The 21,803-nt window shown below is 40.7% G+C and overlaps 1 protein-coding gene across 2 annotated transcripts; it reads left to right on the top strand.

The window, feature by feature from the left end:
- Positions 1-1,483: 1,483 nt before the first annotated feature.
- On the top strand, positions 1,484-18,133 carry LOC139581273 (uncharacterized). 2 transcript variants are annotated; one of them, XM_071410849.1, is made up of 16 exons: positions 1,484-1,932; positions 4,588-4,693; positions 6,885-7,098; positions 7,499-7,641; positions 9,348-9,510; positions 9,633-9,688; positions 9,850-10,040; positions 10,336-10,446; positions 10,599-10,724; positions 11,199-11,303; positions 11,385-11,543; positions 12,378-12,999; positions 15,069-15,132; positions 15,262-15,446; positions 15,559-15,647; positions 17,324-18,133. In XM_071410849.1, exons 1-16 carry the CDS (start codon positions 1,744-1,746, stop codon positions 17,414-17,416), a joined length of 2,616 nt encoding a protein of 871 aa, XP_071266950.1. In that variant the 5' UTR covers positions 1,484-1,743; the 3' UTR covers positions 17,417-18,133. The 2 variants fall into 2 exon arrangements, 1 of the variants encoding a protein (XP_071266950.1); XR_011676178.1 differs by lacking the exon at positions 15,069-15,132 and having other exon boundaries at positions 15,174-15,446.
- The last annotated feature ends 3,670 nt before the right edge of the window (positions 18,134-21,803 follow it).

The raw sequence follows: 21,803 nt of genomic DNA, 5'->3' as shown, positions 1-21,803 counted from the left end.
GGTGATCCTAACTTTTTGCTAGGATTAAAGGTCAGGAATTGTGAAAAACTGAGTTTAAATGTATTTGGCTAAGGAGTATGTAAACTTCCGACTTCAACTGTATATACTGCATTTAATACTATTCTGCTGTATCTTAGTCTATGCAGCTCTGACATTGCTCGTCCATGTATTCATATATTCTTAATTCCATTCCTTTACTTAGATTTGTGTGAATTGGGTATATGTTGTGAAATTGTTAGATATTACTTGTTAGATATTGTTGCATTGTCGGAACTAGAAGCACAAGCATTTCGCTACACCCGCAATAACATCTGCTAAACACTTGTATGTGACCAATCATTTTTGTTGTTGATTGTCCTTCACAGTCCATTGATGTATTTAAAACCGTATTATAATCTGCCACCCTAATAATAGAGTCTTGTATTACTTATTAGTATATATGTATATACGTATATATGCACAAAGAAGCGTGGATCATCATTATTTGGACCATATAAATTAATTAATGAGCCAATAACATATTTGAAATAATCCATCTACCTTGGGGATCGTTTTGGACAATTTGCACATTCGGATCAAAATTATTGTTTATTGATATCATCACCCCTTTTGAGTTTCTTTGCCCATGGGAGAAGTATATTTCACCCCCCACCATTCCTTTCCCCACACAACTTCATCTAAAATTATTGAATGAGTTTCCTGTAAACAATAGATATTATATTCCTTCTCTTTTAGCCAGGAAAACACTGATCGTCTTTTCTTATTATCTGCTAAGCCATTACAATTATAACTGGCTATACTTATTTCACCATTTACCATAATGAGATACAAGTTTCGATTATATTTATCATAAGATATGTTTGTAAGCTTACCATTAAAGTCATGACTGAGCGTCCATATAGCTGTACCATGATATTTGCATTGCTACTAAGTAAACCTCCAATTGTTTTCCACTTTTGCATATGCTAAAACCTCCTCCCATCCCAAGTTGGGTTGTCATCCCAGTGACCGGTACACCACCCCATCCCCCCGGATCCCAGGACCCCCGAGAGACTGGGACCCATCCTTCAAAAAGAGCACACAGTGCCACCCACAGAACGCCTGTCCTAACTTAATAATGGACCAATAAAAGTATAAAGAGGGGTTTCTGCAGATGCAGGAATGCCCACATGCAGGAACGCCCCCAAATTGCGGTCCGCAATTGCACCCTTCTCCCAACAGATGGCCTGCCATACCATAATCAGTTGCATACCCAACCAAAACACTCCCTTTGACCAGAACCCTCATATACAGCCAAAGCAGTAGGTGGGGGCATGCACCTATAGTATTTGTTTGCCGACAGACATAATATCAAAAGAAGACCCCGTACTGTATATGGCGGCAATATGGAATGTTTTTTTTGTTTTTCTTATTCAATACCCCGTCCAGCTGGTGGCGGTAATGCACCATTAACATTGGATGCCAACCACCGTTAAACCCCATCGAAGAAGAAGAAGTGGCCGCGGCAATACACCAGCAAACTTTGAAGGAGAAGGAGAAGGAGGAGAAGAAGAGCCCTCCTCCGGGTGTATAGTTATTTCTTTTAATGTTTTATCAAGACAAGCAAGTTGAAAATGACCTTTGCCTTTCCTCTGTGAATGAATGTTTTTATAGATGAAGACCTAGACTAAAATTTTGAATAGCTACCTTGAATGGAAACTTAATAGTTGAATGAATGAGACTGGCGTCTTGAAAAGATAGAACATGTACCTGTTGCGCTTGTCTATTGCCATCATTCTTGGGTTTGTGTGGTATTTATTTGACCGCGGACAAGTAGCGGCTCAAATTGTTTTATGTTTACTATTTTGGCAATCAACCCCAAATGTTTTAATAAAGACCAGGCGGGAAAGCGGAACTCAGACAGACGATGTGGCTGAAGAAGATTTATTCCAGGTAATTTAAATATTCTATGCATTTGTTATGACTGACTATTCAATTGCAGTAAGGTGTTACTTTTTCATCTGCACGAGAGATCATCGTTGCTACAATGTAAAGCTCATAATGAGATTCAATGTAACAGGGCAAGTGAGCCATGCACGTTACTTTTGTTTACAAAATGACAGAAACAATGTAACCAGTTCATGATTCATGTCAGTGATGTCAATGTTCACTCATTAATAGCACCAAACATTTTAATATTTCAACTGATTGCCTCTCTGCGATTTATTAAGTCGTTAGCCAATGAAACATTACGGTTGTCGTAGTTGTGGGGTCAAATGAAACGTATACAATTATAATGGAAAGTTATTGACATGGACCTCCTCGTGTCCTATATATAGCTGGTGGCAAATTGCCCATATTTTTACAAGTGGAGGGGGAAATAAGGTGATACATGGGTGAAGAAAGGAGCGCTATGACAACACCCGCGAAATAATGGTGTTCCCCCTAGCCCAGTAATCCTTGTACCATCTAAATCGCTGTGAAATATATTTTCAATAACACCACCTGTTTTAATTAATAAGGTGGTGGGCGGTTTTGGTCCACCAGCTTCAAACATCTGTGAAAACTATTTTGCGATTTCGATGGTACAATGCTTCCCTACTCGATTCAGTGCTTGCTTTTTTTTTTACGTGAACTGAAATTGAGCGAACAGTATTTTAGCAACCAGGAAATAACAGGGCGATTTCCGCTAGATAACACAACCACAAAGTCACAACATTTTGACAACAGATGCCGCTCCAGAGAATATTGATAAAAGTCCCCTTGTCCGAGAGATTTACATGGTTATCAAAATGTCACACCAGGGTAAGCCTACAAGAAACACAGCCCTTATTTGAAGTGTTTGTAAAATCTCCTATGGGAAAAATGAATGGTGAAAACCTATTGGAATCATTTAAGTCTTTGACCGCTAGGTTTTATGGGTGTTATGACACCTCCACTATTGGGCTTTATTAGCGCCCGGTATATTATGGACAAATACATATAAATAATATGTGTAGCACCTTTAAACTTAGCTAATTGAAGTGGATTGACACCTGCAAATAGACTTGCGGAAATTTAATTTCATCACGGGTCCCTGATGTGTACTACACAGAAATGCATAATTATGGATATGAAAGTCGTTCTCTTCATTGTGATGTATCCAAAACTTCCACCTGTTACGCAAAGGTAGAAATATGCAATATCCTTCTTTGCCAATTTGGGTATTATTCTACAGACTGATTATTATTTTAAAACTGTGCTATGCAGAAATAGCATAGCGTAGAAACAGCACACATAGAACAGATCTACCGCTTCTTAAACTTGCTTTCGATGAGAATGACAGATCTATAACATACAGTTCTATGTGAATTTGGTCATGTCACCCAAAAAGTTACATATTGCAGCTTTATTTGAGCTCTGCCACCAAACAAGAACAAATGATGTTGGTCCGGACTGGGCCAAATCTTAACCTATCATAGACTATCATGTTTCACAAGTCTTAACATCAAAGTAAAGCTCAGTAGGGTATTGTAAAGTAGAGTACAGTACATTATAGTGTATTCAACTGAAGTGTGCTCTACTGTGCACTGTACTGAACTCTATTCTACTCTACTGAACTCTACTCTATTGTACTATACAGTGCTGCCCAAACTTGTGAAACATAGACGTCTATGGTTGGTTCGGATTTACGGAACCAAATCTGAACCTATCATGGACGTCTATGTTAGGGCCAAATTTATGCCGGTTCAGGTTTCTGTGGGTGTTGAAATCTGCTTGTCAACGTCCATGGACGTCCGGCGTTGACTACTATGATTTCCCATTGTAGCTCAATTGCAAATTCCTTTACCGATTTTCCCGAAATTCTGTTAGCGATTTGGTAACAGAATTTCTAGTTTTAATCATTTAATAAATGATCAACAAAATTGATATCAGTAACAACACTATAACTAATTGATAGGTCTACCTTGTTACTTCTGTGAACTTTCATTATCCTCCCTCATGAAGGAGAGAAATTAGAAAATATCTTGAAGGTATGTGGGTTTTTGGTAACAGAATTTCAAGGCACAAGGCAACCTGTCTTAAATATACAGAAGGCAGATTTTTTTTTACTAAACTAAATGTGTTGATTTTAATTGACAGTGGTCTTCACTTCAACATTGTAGTGTTTTGATCACAGGAGGTTGGTTGCATCTTAATTAAAGAGAACACGCTCGTGGTAATGACTTGAGCGGAATTGCTGGAATGGTATCAAATGCATCGTTTCCATGTGTTTGATGAAATTCCATATGCTCTGTTGCAGCCATTATTATGAGCCGGCCTCCCCTCAGCAGCCTCCACTGGTTTTGATGTATTTCAAATACCTTTTTACCTTTTTTTTCCTGGTCGATGTTTTCTAAGACCCCTTTTTTAAATCAGTTTTACAAGAAGTCAAACTGACACCCAACTTCACATGTTAGTGCTCATGGTTTCTTTTACAAGGAAAATGAACTTAAGACATCTTTCTACTTAATCTACATGGTAAGGAATGAATGATGTCCAAACACTATAATCACCTCTTTACTGTGTCCTGTACTGTACTCTTTACTGTACTGAACTCTACTGTAATGTATCTGAATTGTCTTACAGGAAACCACCGACCATTTAGGTTGTGATGTGACTGATACAACAAGCACTAAAGCTGAAACGTCACAGGAGACACAGTTTCCCCATGTGAAGAGATCTCTTCAGCAAGGTGTGCAATTTTGCTCTGCATAATTTGAGATCCTGCCAGAATGTTCCTAGACATTTTTTTGTAAGTAATCCTGTCAGGCTTTCTGCCAGGGTAAGAGATTTGTAAAGTGGAGTCTATTGTTAAGATCAAGGACGAATAACGAAAACATTTTGAGCCAACATTCTGCCCTTTTCCTTAGTGTACTTGGTCAGCCAAATGTAGTTCTTCTGTATTCTGTGACACAGTTGAATAGGATAGCAATGCAGCTGCAGACATATCTCATGTTACATGATCTGGGGCTTGGGTGACAAAGATGTTGAGGCAATGGACACAAAAATAACTCTTTCAATGTGCTGTGCTGTGGATTATGGAAAGCGGGTGTTGCTTTACCAAGCTCTGCTTGTAAATGGAACGAGTTGGTTGGCATATTTTGTATAAGGCATGCTCAGACCGGTTTGGACTGTTTTCTGTCGGGAAGTGTTTTTGATAATCCTGCTAAAATGAATTTCCCAGCTCACTTCAACCGACACTTTTGAATAAATCATAAGTACAAAATGTAGCCTTTCACTTACAATATTCAGGGTTCTTTTGAAGTGTGTTCAGAAAGTACACATTTTGTTACGTTACAGCCTTATTCTAAATTGTATTAAATCGTTTCCCCCCCTCAAACTACACACAGTTCCCCATAATGACAAAGCAAAAACAGTTTTTTAGAAATTGTTGCAAATGTATATAAAAAACTAAATCTGCAATATCACATTTACATGAGTATTCAGACCCTTTACTCAGTACTTTGTTGAAGCACCTTTGGCAGCAGTTACAGCCTCGGGTGTTCTTGAGTATGACACTACAAGCTTGGCACACCTGTATTTGGGGAGTTAATCCCATTCTTCTCTGCAGATCCTCTTAAGCTCTGTCAGGTTAGATGGGTAGCGTGGCTGCACAGCTATTTTCAGGTCTCTCCAGAGATGTTCGATCGGTTTCAAGTCCGGGCTCTGGCTGGGCCACTCAACAACATTCAGAGACTTGTCCCGAAGCCACTCCTGCGCTGTCTTGGCTGTGTGCTTAGGGTTGTTGTACTGTTGGAAGGTAAACCTTCGCCCTAGTCTGAGGTCCTGAGCGCTCTGGAGCAGGTTTTCATCAAGGATCTCTATGTACTTTGCTCCATTCATCCTACCCTCAATCCTGACTAGTCTCCCTGCCGCTGAAAAACATACCCACAGCAGGATGCTGCCACCACCATGTGTCACCGTAGGGATGGATTGGCCAGGTGATGAGTGGTGCCTGGTTTCCTCCAGACATGACACTTGGCATTCAGGCCAAAGAGTTCAATCTTTGTTTCATCAGACCAGAGAATCTTTTTTCTCATGGTCTGAGAGTCCTTTAGGTTCCTTTTGCCAAACTCCAAGCGGGCTTTCATGTGCCTTTTACTGAGGAGTGGCATCCGTCTGGCCACTCTACCATAAAGGCCTGATTGGTGGAGTGCTGCAGAGATTGGTTGTCCTTCTGGAAAGTTCTCCCATCTCCACAGAGGAACTCTGGAGCTCTGTCAGACTGACCATTGGGTTCTTGGTCACCTCCCTGACCGAGGCCCTTCCCCCCGATTGCTCAGTTTGGCCAGGCGGCCAGCTCTAGGAAGAGTCTTGGTGGTTCCAGACTTCTATTTAAGAATGTAGGCCACCATGTTCTTGGGGACCTTCAATGCTGCAGAATGTTTTTTGGTACCCTTCCCCAGATCTGTGCCTCGACATAATCCTGTCTCGGAGCTCAAGGTACAATTCCTTCGACCTCGCCGAATCAAGCCGATTTTTGCTCTGACATGCACGGTCAACTGTGGGACCAATCAATTGAATTTACCACAGGTGGACTTCAAGTTGTAGAAACATTAAAAGGATGATCAATGGAAACCTAATGCACCTGAGCCAAATTTCAAGTCTCAAAGCAAAGGGTCTGAATACTTGTGCAAATAAGGTATTTCTGTTTTTAATTTTTAATAGATATGCAAAAATGTCTAAAAACCAGTTTTGGCTTCGTCATTATGGGCTTTTGTGTGTAGATTGATGACGGATAAACAATACAATTTAGAATAAGGCTGTAATGTGGAAAAAGTGAAGGGGTCTGAATACTTTCCGAATGCACTTAAATGTACATTTTATTTTTGTCTTCATCAACTATATTGCCTTTGTTGATTTTGAGTGTACGTTTTCCCCAGTGTTTGACTGTGCCTACGCCCAGCTAGTCCTCCCCTGGTACAGCGTCCCTGAGCCCTGTGACAGTCAGCTCCTGCACCAGGTGCTGTGGAGGGAGTTTGACCAAGTCATCGATCAAGTCATCAGCAGAGGCAAAGACTTTGACATCTGTGCTGCAAGTGTGGGCTGCATTCGCATCCTGACCCAGCACCTCCATAATGCCAAACAGTCTCATAGGTAATACGACTCTCCTGAAGTCGCTAGTAGAATATCAATAGAAGCAATAGATTATGTCATCACCCATATTGAGTTGCCGTTCTACAGCTGTATCGCTTGCCTATACTGTTGAAGTGGTTTATGTATATGTGATTGTTTTGGATAAATCATTAACATCCTAGGTTGTGAATTTCAAAAAAAAAAAAAAAAAGATTTAATGTGACCTAGGGTACTATGCAAGTTGTCACATGATGGAAGAATGGCCTGTATTGCGGTGATAGAATGTCTCGCTTATCAATGTGTAATGCTCTGTCCTAATATCATCAATCTAGGTATTATTGCTCACTTTGTCATGATTCCAAATAGACTATTTTTATTAATTTTGTCTGTCTGTTTTGTTCTCTCTCTCTCTGTGTGTCAGAAAACCATTGTTCCGCTCTAGAGGAGAGGAGGTTGAAGTTCTCCGAGTGTTCTCTGAAGCACTGGTGCGAAACCTTTTACCACAGTCCCTATGGGGACTGGCAGTCAGCCACTGTGCCTTAAATGAGATAGTTGCCTTGAAAGGTAAACCCCACAATATAGGCCTATCAGTGCCTCATGTATTCTCTCAGCACATTTACTGAAGTTTACAAAAAAGAAAGAATTAGCACGAAACCATTGTTTCTTATCATTCTATCATGAGGAGTAAAGGATAGAGTATAGAAATAGTGCACATACCATGCTGTAACTAAACTAGGGCTCTCCTTTCGAGGAAAGCTAACACAATGTGTTATTGAAACCTGCAGATAATGTAGAACAACACATTTCACTGCACCTATGTGACAATAAAACATATATATATTTTTTTATAATGGTCAGTGGCTCTGATCACAGGAGCCAGTGAAACGGCTTGGATAATTTACATGTATGGCTTTGTAATGGTAACTATATATACTGAGCAAAAATAGAAACGAGCAAAAATAGAAACGCAACAATTTCAAAGATTTGACTGAGTTACGGTTCATATAAGGAAATCAGTCAAATGAAATAAATTCATTAGGCCCTAATTTATGGATTTGACATGACTGGGAATACAGATATGCATCTGTTGGTCACAGATACCTTAAACAAAATGTTGGGACGTGGATCAGAAAACTAGTCCGTATCTGGTGTGACCACCATTTGCCTCATGCAGCGTGACGCATCCCCTTCACATAGAGTTGATCAGCCTTTTGATTGTGGCCTGTGGAAGGTTGGTCTCTTCAATGGCTGTGCAAAGTTGCTTGGTATTGGCGGGAACTGGAACACGCTGTCGTACACCTCGATCCAGAGCATCCCCAACATGCTCAATGGCAGACATGTCTGGTGAGTATGTAGGCCATGAAACAACTGGGACTTTTTCAGCTTCCAGAAATGATGTACAGATCCTAGCGACATGGGGCCGTGCATTATCATGCTGAAACATGAGGTAATCGCGGCGGATGAATGGCACTACAATGGGCCTCAGGATCTTGTCATGACATCTCTGTGCATTTAAATTGCCATCGATAAAATGCAATTGTGTTCATTGTCTGTAACTTATGCCTGCCCATACCATAACCCCACCGCCACCATTGGGCACTCTATTCACAATGTTGACATCAGCAAACCGCTCGCCCACACGATGCCATACTAGTAGTTTGCGGTTGTGAATCCAGTTGGACGTATTGCCAAATTCTATAAAACAACGTTGGAGGCAGCTTATGTTAAGAAATGTACATTCAATTCTCTGGCAACAGCTCTATTGGACATTCCTGCAGTCATTATGCCAATTGCACGCTCCCTCAATTTGAGACATCTGTGTCATTTATTCCTTTTGCTTACTTTCGGAATAACTGTAAGATGTAAATATTGTGTCGTTCCTGGAAGCTGTTGCCGTAGTGATAACCAAAAGATACCTATGTGAGACAACTGCACATTTTAGAATGGCTTTTTATTGTCCCCAGCACAAGGTGCATCTGTGTAATTACCATTCTGTTTAATCAGCTTCTTGAAATGCCACACCAGTCAGGTGGATTGATTATCTTAGCAAAAGAGAAATGCAGGGATGTAAACAGGGATGTAAACAAATTTGTGTACAAGATTTAAGAGAAATAAGCTTCCCAAATAAGATATTTTATTTCAGCTCATGAAACATGGGGCAGTTTATATTTTTGTTTAGTATTTATTGAACATGGTTTTGTCCCACTACTATGTGGTTTTACTCTGTAGTAGTTATCCCACCACATTGACTTTGTTATCCATGCCCTCAGTACTGGACCTGCTGGTGCGGTGGCTCTCAGACCCTGACAACCTCAACCAGCTGGTGGTGAGTCAGCTGGATGGAGCGACCCGTAAGAGCTCTGTGGAGGAGCTGTGTGGGTCCCACTCTGACAGGGCCTCTCCAGCCTCCCTGGAGAGCCAGGCCAGTGGAGCGTAAGTGGACCTTTTCCTACCAGGCTGCCTCTCTTGTCTTTAATAAACATGCTTCAGTGCTGCAAGGGTGCAGAGAACACAGAAAGAAATTGTGCTTTGGTTTTGTTTGGTGGCCATTTTAGGACGCAGGATGAAACAGAGGATGCTCAAACCAGTGACAGCAAGTCCAAAAAGAAAGGTGAGGGTATTTGTGTATTTGAAACCATCACTAGGCTAATTAAAATGTCCTGTTTTCTTTCCCCTGCCTTAGTTATCACAGTTTGCAGTCAATTTATGACATAGAAAAGGGCAATGAACAATTTTGATACTTAGCTAATCGGATATGTGTTGTTTTTCCAGCTAACAAATTGAAGGAAGGCTGGTCTAAATTCCTTGACAAGATGAGATTGAATAAGGCTAAAAGGGAGAAGATGAAGAAAAGGGAGGAGGCGCTGGTTGTCACGGCCATTTCTGTCGAGGGTCGTCCATCAAACGAAAATGAAGGGAGTAGCCGGGAGGGCTCCATCCGGAACCAGCAGGACTCTGACAGCGTAAGGACACTGCACCAGAAAGAGCGGCTCTGCAGTCATCACTGCACTATTCACCCTGTTCTAGTCTTTTTTTTTAATAGCAATTCAATTGATTTCTAAAGACAGTGCTAAAGACAGTGCATATGTACAGACAGTTTTGCCATCTATCCAATAGAAGATTATTTCATATTATTTCTGAATGTCCTCTCTCCTCCCCAAACATTGTTCTATTTATAGTCTGGTAACATTAAGTATCAAACTGAGGATGAAATAACACTGCTGACATTTTTTTTTTGTCATTGGTTTGTTTCACCAGGAGGACAGTGATCTGGAGAGCTACTGGAACAGTGTACAAGAGGATATGATGGAATTCAAGCTGTCGTATGAGCTGTGGCGAGTTGGCCACTGGGCTGTCAGCGTCCCTTGTGTAAGTCACTAATCGCACACAAGTCACTGTGGAATGCTTTGAATGCAACTACTGTTAGTTATGAAACTGAGCTGTGTGAAGACATGTCCTTGGTCGTTCTGTTATCTGTTTGTGCCAGAATGGTGTGTAAAGTAAGATGTTACTGTCTGTAGGTGGAGAGGGAAAACGACGAACTGTGTTTTACAGTTCACCTGGAGGAGAGGGACAACCCTGAAAACCTTCACTGGAACGTGAGGAAGACCCAAACAGACATCATCCACTTCCGCAACCTATGGCAGGTTAGGGAATTATGAAGAGGGAGATTGTATTGTTGCTATTGTGTTGCACAAGGTACCATTTCACTATGTAACCTCATGGCCAATGAAATAAGGTAAAGCCGCTATGCTGTTTGGTATTGAATTCAGTGTAAAATGTTTTTGAGAAATGAGACCAATGGTAACTTCCTTATTTTGTTGGGTCTCAAGATGACAAAACCACAGCACTGTTGTTAAAACAGACCGCTGCAGGACTTGTGAATGTAACAGATGCCGTACTGTTTCATTTATCTCTGACATCTTATGGATGTTGCACAATTAGATACAACCAATGCTAATAGTCTGAATTGTATAGTCTCTTTTGACGCTGGTCTCCCTTTTGCATCCTCAACATGGGTCCAGATTTACATTTGAGTCATTTAGCAGACGCTCTTATCTACATATCATACAATTGATCTTTTATTATTATTTTTCCCTTGTTTGGATTGTTTTTTTTAGGACTCTGCTACTTTACCCTCCCTATCCATGTTAGAGGAGAGCACTGAGGTGAACATCAATGAGGATTTTAAAGAAGCCAAAAAGTCTCTCAAGCTCTTCTTACAGGTACACTGGCATACTTCAGGCATGAGCATAAATGCACACAGATAGGTGATCTGATATGATAAAAATAAATGTCCTCTCCAGGAGCTGGTGTCTGATGTTCTAGTGGGCCACACTCAGCCAGTGTTTCAGTTTCTGTGTCCTCTGGACAAGCTGCTGGTTGAAGAGGATCATGTGGGGGAAGTGTGGGGCCTCTTCAGTGGCCTGGCCTACTTCCTGACTCCGGGCCAAGAGGAAGATGAGGTAGGCATTTTAATAACCTGTTGAGCAAGGCTTGCAAGCCAGGTCGTCTTGTATCATGTCAGTGTCACCACAAATGGCAAATGATACCCTCTGCTGGTGGATTAAGAAACCAAACCAGTTGTGAATCTCTAGCAGTCAGTCAGTATTTGTGATAGTGTTTCAATGCACAACTTTCAAAGACATTTGAAAGTAAGTATTTGGGTATTTATATATATATATATATATATTTTAAACTAAATACCTGGCCACCCGAGTGGCACAGGGGTCTAAGGCACTTCATCACGGTGCTGGAGGTGTCACTACAGACCCGGGTTCGATCCCAGGCTGTGTCGCAGCCGGCCGCAACTTTGGTCGCCAGCGATACAGCGTTTCCTCCTACACATTGGTGCGGCTGGCTTCCGGGTTAAGCGAGCAGTGTGTCAAGAAGCAGTGCGGCCGACCTTCGCCTCTCTCTAGTCCGTATGGGAGTTGCAGCGATGGGACAAGACTGGAACTACCAATTGGATACCACGAAATTGGGGAGAAAAAAGGGGTAAAAAGTTTAAGAAAAACAAAATACCCCGTATTTTCAAATAATCTCATGCATTTGAAAGCAGGTCCTGTTTGGTATTTGAAATAATCTATTTGGGAATATTTTCTAATAGTAGGCTTTTTATTGGAAATTATTAGAAAATATTTTCAAATACCTCAAACAGAAGTATTAGCTAGTTGATTTGGGCCACATTATTTAATCATACTCAAACATACTCATACCAAAAACAAGAATTGTAATAATTAATAATCAAATGTACATGTATGTGAACCCAGGTCTGCAATGCACATTGAATTTTTCAGGACAAGCACAACAGCCTTGGAAGAGGGACCAAACCAGATGATGCCAACACAACGGAGGCTGCAGACCCAACTGCAACTGAGAACCTGGATGGCGATACAAGGGATGACCTGGCACGGGGCCCATGTATCATCATCTCCCAATGTGATGAGGATTTTCCTTCAGAACCCAGTTCCATTGAGTGCTGCAGAGATGACGAGACCGAACCAATAGAGAAATCTGACATTTTGGTTAATGCAGACAAAACCGAGGAATCTGAGAACCCCGTAACTCACCTAAAGATGGCAATCAAAGGGCTATCTAGATCAGAGGAGTGTCTGGCCCAAACGAAATCAGACACCCCTGAAGACCAGACTGACTCTTTCTGTAGACTGCGACGTTCCAGTGAAAATGGAGGCTCGCAATTTGACCTCGCTGACAGTCCATCACATCCTTTCGGTGGAAAGTCGAATAAAAAGGAGAAACTCACTTTCAAAATGTCAGGAGGGATCCCCAGGAGTAAAGGAAATGAAATGGGGAGTCAGCCAAAATTAGAAGACTCACCGTGTTTGAAAAAGGAACAATCCAGCTGGGAGCAAATGGAAGCAACCAAAGCCCTTTTTGATTTGTTGAAAGCAATATCTGGTTAGTTCTAACTTCCTAATTTGTTTGAAATTGTATATTGGGTTCGAGTCCAGGCTCTGTTGCAGCAGGCCGTGACTGGGAGACCCATGGGGTGGCGCACAATTGGCCCAGCGTTGTCCTGGTTAGGAGAGGGTTTGGCCGGCAGGGATGTCCTTGTCCCATCGCGCACTAGCGACTCCTGTGGCGGGCCGGGCGCAGTGCACGCTGACACGGTTGCCAGGCGCACTGTGTTTCCTCCGACACATTGGTGAGGCTGGCATCCGGGTTAAGTAGGCATTGTGTCAAGAAGCAGTGCGGCTTGGTTGGGTTGTGTTTCGGGGGACGCACGGCTCTCGACCTTCGCCTCTCCCGAGTCCGTACGGGAGTTGCAGCGATGAGACAAGACTAACTACCAATTGGACATCACGAAATTGGGGAGAAAAATTAGGTTACATTTAAAATTAAAATAATAATACATATAAAATGGTACACTGAACAAAAATATAAGTGCAACATGTAGTGTTGGTTTCATGAGCTGAAATAAATGCTCCCAGAAATTTTCCATATGCACAAAAAGGTTATTTTTCTCTCAAATGTGTTTACATCCCTGTTAGTGAATATTTCTCCTTTGCCAAGATAATCAATCCACCTGACAGGTGTGGCATTTCAAGAAGCTGATTAAACAGTATGGTCATTACACAGGTGCACCTTGTGAGAGGACAATAAAAGGCCACTTTAAAATGTGCCGTTTCATCACACAACACAGTGCCACAGATGTCAACATTTTTGAGGGAGTGAGCAATTGGCATGCTGACTGCAGGAATGTCCATCAGAGCTGTTGCCAGAGAATTTTATGTTAACTTCTCTACCATAAGCTGCCTACAATGTCACTTTAGAGAATTTGGCAGTACGTCTAAGCGGCCTCACAACCGAAGACCACTTGTAATAACACCAGCCCAGGACCTCCACATCTGGCTTTTTCACATGAGGGATCGTCTGAGACCAGCCACCCAGACAGCTGATGAAACTGTAGTTTTGCACAACTGAAGAAATTCTGCACAAACTGTCTGAAACGTCTCAGGGAAGCTCATTTGCGTGCTTGTCGTCCTCACCAGGGTCTTGATTTGACTGCAGTTCAGCATCGTAACCGACTTCAGGGGGCAAATAATCACCTTCGATTGGCCACTGGCAAGCTGGAGAAGTGTGCTCTTCACAGATGAATCCTGGTTTCAACTGTACCGGGCAGATGACAGACAACATGTATTGTGTCGTGTGGGTGTGTTTGCTGATGTCAACGTTGTGAACAGAGTGCCCCATGGTGGCGGTGGGGTTATGGTATGTGCATGCATATGCTTCGGACATTGAACACAATTAGCATTTTATCAATGACGATTTGAAAGCACAGATACCGTGATGAGATCCTGAGGCCCATTGTCGTGCCATTCATCCGCTGCCATCACCTCATGTTTCAGCATGATAATGAATGGCCCCATGCTGCAAGGATCTGTACATAATTCCTGGAAGCTGAAAATGTCCCAGTTCTTCCATGGCCTGCATACTCACAAGACGTGTCACCCATTCTGTATGTTTGGGATGCTCAGAATCGACGTGTATGACAGTGTTTTCCAGTTTCCGCCAATATCCAGCGACGACACACAGCCATTGAAGAGGAGTGGGGCAACATTCCACAGGCCACAATCACCAGCCTGATCAACAGTATGTGAAGGAGATGTGTCGTATTGCATGAGGCAAATGGTGGTCACACCAGATACTGACTGGGTTTCTGATCGACACCCCTATAAAAAATAAATAAATGAATAATGGTGTCTGTGACCAACAGATGCATATCTGTATTCCCAGTCATATAAAATCCATAGATTAGGGCCTAATGAATTTATTTCAATTGACTGATTTCTTATATGAACTGTAAATCAGTAAAAAGAAAAATATTGGTGCATGATGCGTTTATATTTTTGTTCAATGTAATTTTAGATGTTTATATTTTAATTAGAGTCACCTTTTGAGGATGGTTATGAATATGAATTACATTTAATAGTGTGTAATAATCAGCACCCTACTTTGCCCTCCAGGCAATTCCATCCTTCTGAACATATTTGATGCGATTCTGAAACCCGTCATGCCGATATTGAAAAAGTAAGAACTGTGAAATATTCTCCCATTTTTTTCCACTGCAGTCCTGGTTCGTCATACTGACAGAGTAATAGGATGATCTACATTTGTCCTTTTGAGAATCCCAGCATGACGTTTTATAATATTCTCTAGGAAAGTGAACAGCTTCTTGAATAATATGAACCCAACGGAAGCACAGATTGCCTCCTATATCAACAACCTGCGTGAGAAACAGTGGCCCGAGGGCTTGCCGGAGGTGACATGCCCTATACACCATCGCAGCAGTGAGGAGAAGCATGAGACCAAAGACCGAGCTCACCACCTCATCAATGCCAGATGTACGTGATATACACAGTGTTTTTTTTTTTAATATCTAAATGTTTGGAATTCTGCTTTTCATGCTTGGACAGAAGTTTGTCACAGTTCACTAACAACATGTTCTCATTTTAGATTCAAACTATTTAATCTTGAAGAAGACAGATATGGAGACAGCATTTAAGCTCTTCCAGGACTGTGAAGAAAACAAGAAGCTGGTCTATGTGCGTATCTAGCCTCTTGAGTTTCTGTAGAGAGCACTGGAAGAGAGAACTCTGGCGTCAAGATCCTAATGTCCTCTCATCAATGTTGCAGTTCTGTCTCTCTATATTTGATATCTGTCAAATGTTCAAAAAATATACAGGACCAGTCAAATGTTTAGACACCTACTCATTCCAGGGTTTTTCTTTATTTTTACTATTTTCTACACTGTAGAATAGTAGTGAAGACATCAAAACTATGAAATAACACATATGGAATCATGTAGTAACCAAAAAAGTGTTAAACAAATCTAAATATATTTTAGATTCTTCAAAGTAGCATTGATGACAGCTTTGTACACTCTTGGCATTCTCTCAACTAGCTTCACCTGGAATGCTTTTCCAACAGTCTTGAAGCAGTTCCCACACATGCTGAGCACTTGTTGGCTGCTTTTTCTTCACTCTGTGGTCCCAACTCATCCCAAACCATCTCAATTGGGTTGAGGTCGGGTGATTGTGGAGGCCAGGTCATCTGATGCAGCACTCCATCACTCTCCTTGGTCAAATAGCCCTTACACAGCCTGGAGGTGTGTTGGGTCATTGTCCTGTTGAAAAACAAATTATAGTCCCACTAAGCGCTAACTAGATGGGATGGCGTATCGCTGCAGAATGCTGTGGTAGCCATGCTGGTTAAGTATGCCTTGAATTTGAAATGAATTACATACAGTGTCACCAGCAAAGCACCATCACACCACCTCCTCCATGCTTCACGAAGGTAACCACACATGCGGAGATCATCCGTTCACCTACTCTACATCTCACAAAGAACCAAAAATCTCAAATTTGGACAGATTTCCACCGGTCTAATGTCCATTGCTCGTGTTTCTTGGCCCAAACAAGTCTCTTCTTCTTACTGGTATCCTTCAGTAGTGGTTTCTTTGCAGCAAGTCGACCATGAAGGCCTGATTTCACGCAGTCTCCTCTGAACAGTTGATGTTGAGATGTCTGTTACTTGAACTCTGTGAAACATTTATTTGGGCTGCAATCTGAGGTGCAGTTAACTCCTCTAATGAACATATTCTGTGCAGCAGAGGTAACTCTGGGTTTTCTTTTCCTGTGGCGGTCCTTTGAGAGCCTATTTCATCATAGTGCTTGATGGTTTTTGCGACTGCATTTGAAGAAACATTCAAAGTTCTTTAAATGTTCCGGATTGACTGACCTTCATGTCTTAAAGTACTGCCGTTTGTCTTTGCTTATTTGAGCTGTTCTTGCCATAATATGGACTTGGTCTTTTACCAAATAGGGCTATCTTCTGTATACCACCCCTACCATGACACAACACAACTGATTGGCTCAAATGCATTAGGAAGGAAATACATTTTACAAATGAACTTTTAACAAGGCACACCTGTTAATTGAAATGCCTTCCAGGTTGAGAGAATGACAAAAGTGTGCAAAGCTGTCATCGAGGCAAAAGTTGGCTACTTTATAAAATATATTTTGATTTGTTTGACACTTTTTTTGGTTACTACATGATTCCATATGTGTTATTTCATAGTTTTGACATCTTCACTATTATTCTATAATGTAAGAAAAACCCTTGAATGAGTGTGTGTCCAAACTCTTGACTGGTACTGTATGTCTAGACTTTCTTGTACAGTTATGTTGATTCACCTTTTGCTTCTCTTTATTTTCAATAGATGCTGCTTTCATTCCTGTTGAGAGAGCTTCTGCCAGGTGAGGATGCCCTTAATGTGAGTGCCATAACCCTGCAGAAAGTGAACGTCAACTAACTCATTTTTAGATGTTCTCAGGTGAATCATGCTTTTAAATTATCTTTAGTTCAGTGAACTGTCGTTCTGATGTTTTAGAAAATGTTAATATTTATTTGATTGGTTGTCAGGCCTCACATTTAGTAGCATTTAATCCATATGTCTACACTTGATTGGAGTATTATAATAAATACATCTTATGATACATTTCCAGGAAAACATATTTTACCTCATGCATTAAACATGCTGTGAATCATGCCTATTATTTAAAATGTATCATATGTTGACTATGAAATAAGTTGATCTTGATTATGTATTTAGCAACATGGGCAAATTAATGTGTGGTTATTCAAGTTCAAATGTCCTTTACCAGTGTAGAAAATGTAAATATTTGCTATCGAGATGATAACAATCTACTCCATTGTCAAACTCAGAGGGACCATAAATGCACTTTTATTTCGATGGTTTGTATGAAAAACTTTACTGGTAGGGACAAACAGAGCATTGTGAATAAAATGTTAAAGTTTTGTCCAAAACGTTTATGATCACATTCAGAGTTGATGGGGAATTTGACTAAAGTTGTTCATATTGTATTTGGTTTGGAGAATAGCCAGTAATTACACATGCCTTTATCTGTGATTTAGGTTTTATCATGACTTGCGAAGCAACTGAATGTGACGTTTTTGGTGTTGATGTGCCTTCTTAATAAAGTAATTTAGATTTTTCTTGCTTTTTTGACATATGCCTGTTATGCTTTCATTTTTTAAATTTAACTAGGCAAGTCATTAAGAACAAATTCTTATTTACAATGACAGCCTAGGAACAGTGGGTTAACTGCCTTGTTCAGGGGCAGAATGACAGATTTTGATGGGGATTCGATCTAGCAACCTTTCGGTTACTGGCCCAACGCTGTAAACACTAGGCTACCTGCTGCCCCTTTAGATTGTGTGGTAAGTATATTCTGTCTTCTGAATATGGATTCATCCAGTCCAATGGGATTACTGAGTTTTAACTGTCTTTCTTTATGTTGATCATTATTAAAGTTCACAGACAAAACAAATGTAAAATTAAAGTGGCAATATGTAACTTTTTTGGGCGACCTGACTAAATTTACATAGAAATGTGAGCTATAGATTTATAATTCTACTTGAAAGCGAAAAGATTTTGGCATAGTGCAGTTAAGAGATTAACAACTAATTTGGATTTAATTATTCCATTCCAGCAATTACAATGAGCCCATTCGCCTATCACATGTTATTAGTCACATACACGTGTTTAGCAGATGTTATTGCGGATGTAGCGAAATGCTTGTTTCTAGTCCCAACAGTGCAGTACTTTTTATAACTATATCCTATAGTCGTTTTTTGAATGAGCATGTATATGAAAATACTTATATATTCTTGATTTGATAGCACCTATTGTAAAGCTCAGTGATCTTGCTCAGCTCAAAGTAACACGTTTTAGCGTTCCTCTGCTCTGCTGAATGCTCTTGCCTGCAATGCTATTCTTCAGTTTCCCTCCAACACATTAGGTGGCAGCATTGTTGGTGGAGCGCTCACCAGTGAGTGTTTCAGGTTAATTCAAAATGGCTGCGCCCTGAGCATTAGGTGAAGGTGTCTGCTTTGAGCATTGAATAACGGAAAGGTACGGTAAAGGGGATTTCATCTGTGTCTGCTAGCGAGATTAGTCTTTACAGTTTGTCATCTTGTTTTAATGTGTATACTATTTACCTAACGTTAGCTCCTATTCTGCAATGTAACTAGTACGAGCTCACACTAACTAGCAAAAAGAGGATATTAGCTAAATGTTGTGTGCGTCTTTGCACTGATGCTCAAACTGTTTTGTAATCACCTTTCTAATGTTGGTTTCGTGTGCCGGCCAGGAATTAACAGGACCACCGTGTTTCAGTTGCTTTGACGAGTAGTTAAGTGCATGGTTTGTCAATAATCAAATAAAACACCACACTTTACAGACGTCAAATCTTCGATCACCGTGACGTCACTCGAATTCTCCAGTACAGCAATGTACTAGTTATGTCTTCCGTTTAAGAAGAACTGAAGGGAATACAGAATGGCATTTGCACAAGAACGAACCACCTCTCCCGTCTCAGTAACTGTTCTTGTCGTCTTTCCTTCATTCTGCACTCATCTGATAACATTGGCAATGGTGGATGCCTATTGGGAATGAGCTTTTCTCTGCTTCCATGCTCATTCTCGTCAGTGTATATGAGGCAAAGGAGACGAGGAAGCCTGAGGTGTTTCCATTAGTCGGATTCCGTTGCAAAACATTTGGTCTGTTAAACGTTTTGCAACAGAAACCGTTTACCGTTTTGTGGAGCAAACGAAACGGGGAGGGACCTACCTGAATTTGTCCTATAGAAACTAGTTTTCTTTGCTAAACGTTTTCCGTTTGGAGTAAACTGTTTCAAGTGAAAAACATTTTGCAACAGAATCCGGCTAAAGAATACACGCATAACGTGCACCCCTATTTATAATATTAGGTCTGAACAGGACCCCATGGGCTTGTTCAGGTAATTGAAACAACATGCACAGCGCTGCAGATGTCAACTGAGCCGCCCCCGAGGCCTCGTTTTATAACCGCGGAGTAAATTTCGCACTGAACTTCTGCGTACACCTTTTCAGAAAAGTCTGCGCACCTACCAAAATATTGAGGTTTATTTACTTGGCGCATGCCATTCATACGCGTGTTTCCCGTAATAAATCAGACAGGTTGTAAAACTGTGTGCGTGGGAACGAGCATTGATACTCCACCTTTTATGGTGACAACGGCCTTTATTTGCTGTATAATTTGGAACTATTGACGTTATGCCATGACACGCAAAATACGAATTAAATATTTCCAGTACCTTCACATTTTGTTGTGGTATAGCTTGCATAACATTTTATTTCACCCATGTACACCCAATACTCCACAATGACAGGGAAAACATGTTTGTAGACATTTTAGCACATTTATTTTGAAAGAAATACAGATCTCATTTACATAAGTTTTCACACCCCTGAGTCAGAACTTTGTAGAAGCACCTTTGGCAGCAATTGCAGCGGAGTCTTTCAGGGTAAGTCTCTGAGCTTGCCACATCTTCAAAATTCTTAAAGCTCTGTCAAATTGGATGTTGTTCATTGCTAGACTACAATTTTCAGGTCTTGCTATAGATTTTCATGTAGATTTTAAGTCAACTGTAACTCGGCCACTCAGGAACGTTCACTGTCTTCTTGGTAAGCAACTCCATTGTAGATTTGTCCTTGTGTTTTCGGTTACTGTCTTGCTGTAACATGAATTAATCTCCCTGTGTCTGGTGGAAAGCAGACTGAACCAGGTTTTCCTCTAGGATTTTGCCTGTACTTAGCTCCATTCAGTTTATTTTTTATCCTGAAAAACTTCCCAGTCATTAACAATTACAATCATACCCATAACATGATGCAGCCACCACTATGCTTGAAAATATGGAGAGTGGCACTCAGTAATGTGTTTTATTGGATTTGCCCCAAACATAACACTTTGTATTCAGGACAAAAGCGTGAATTGCTTTGCCACATTTTTTTGCAGTATTACTTTAGTGCCTTGTTACAAACAGGATGCATTTTGGGTATTTAAAAAAATGATATACAGGCTTCCTCTTCACTCTGTCAATTAGTATTGTGGAGTAACTAAAATGTTGTTGATCCATCCTCAGGTTAAAACTATCACAGCCATTTAAGTTCTAACTGTTTTAGTCACCATTGGCTTCATGTTGAAATCCCTGAGCGGTTTCCTTCCTCTTCGACAACTGAGTTAGGAAGGACACCTGTGTCTTTGTAGTGACTGGGTGTATAGATGCACTATCCAAAGTGTAATTTAATAACTTCACCATGCTCAAAGGGATATTCAATGTCTGCTTTTTATTTTATTTTCACACAACTACCAATAGGTGCAAGTCTTTGATAGACATTGAAAAACCTCCCAGGTCTTTGTGGTTGAATCGGTTTTAAATTCACTGTTTGACTGAGGGTCTTGACAGATAATTGTATGTGTGGGATACAACATTTTTAGGTAGTCGTTAAAAAAAATCGTGTTAAACACTTGTTGAGTCCATGCAACTTAAGTACATTTTTATTTTTGAACTTATTTACGCTTGCCATTTACAAAGCGTTTTTGAAAACTTATTGACTTAATTATGACATTTCCACTTTTTGTGTGTGTGTGTGAGAATCTTTATCAGTAATTTATGCTGTATCTGGATGAGGACTGTTTTCTCTTTCAGACACTGTTAGCAGAACGTTGGAATTCAATGTTTTGCATCGACTATTCCCCCCCCAACCTAAATATAATGGATTGCCCACGAATTCTGAAACATTGTAGGCGACCCCAAAAAAATGCTATTAGAGTACTTACAATAGCATACATAGCC

This window comes from Salvelinus alpinus, chromosome 7 (genome assembly GCF_045679555.1).
Source record: "Salvelinus alpinus chromosome 7, SLU_Salpinus.1, whole genome shotgun sequence".
In the NCBI taxonomy this organism is placed as follows: domain Eukaryota; kingdom Metazoa; phylum Chordata; class Actinopteri; order Salmoniformes; family Salmonidae; genus Salvelinus; species Salvelinus alpinus.
The sequence above is the reverse complement of the archived record's forward strand: the minus strand, read 5'-3'. Positions and strand labels throughout refer to the sequence as shown.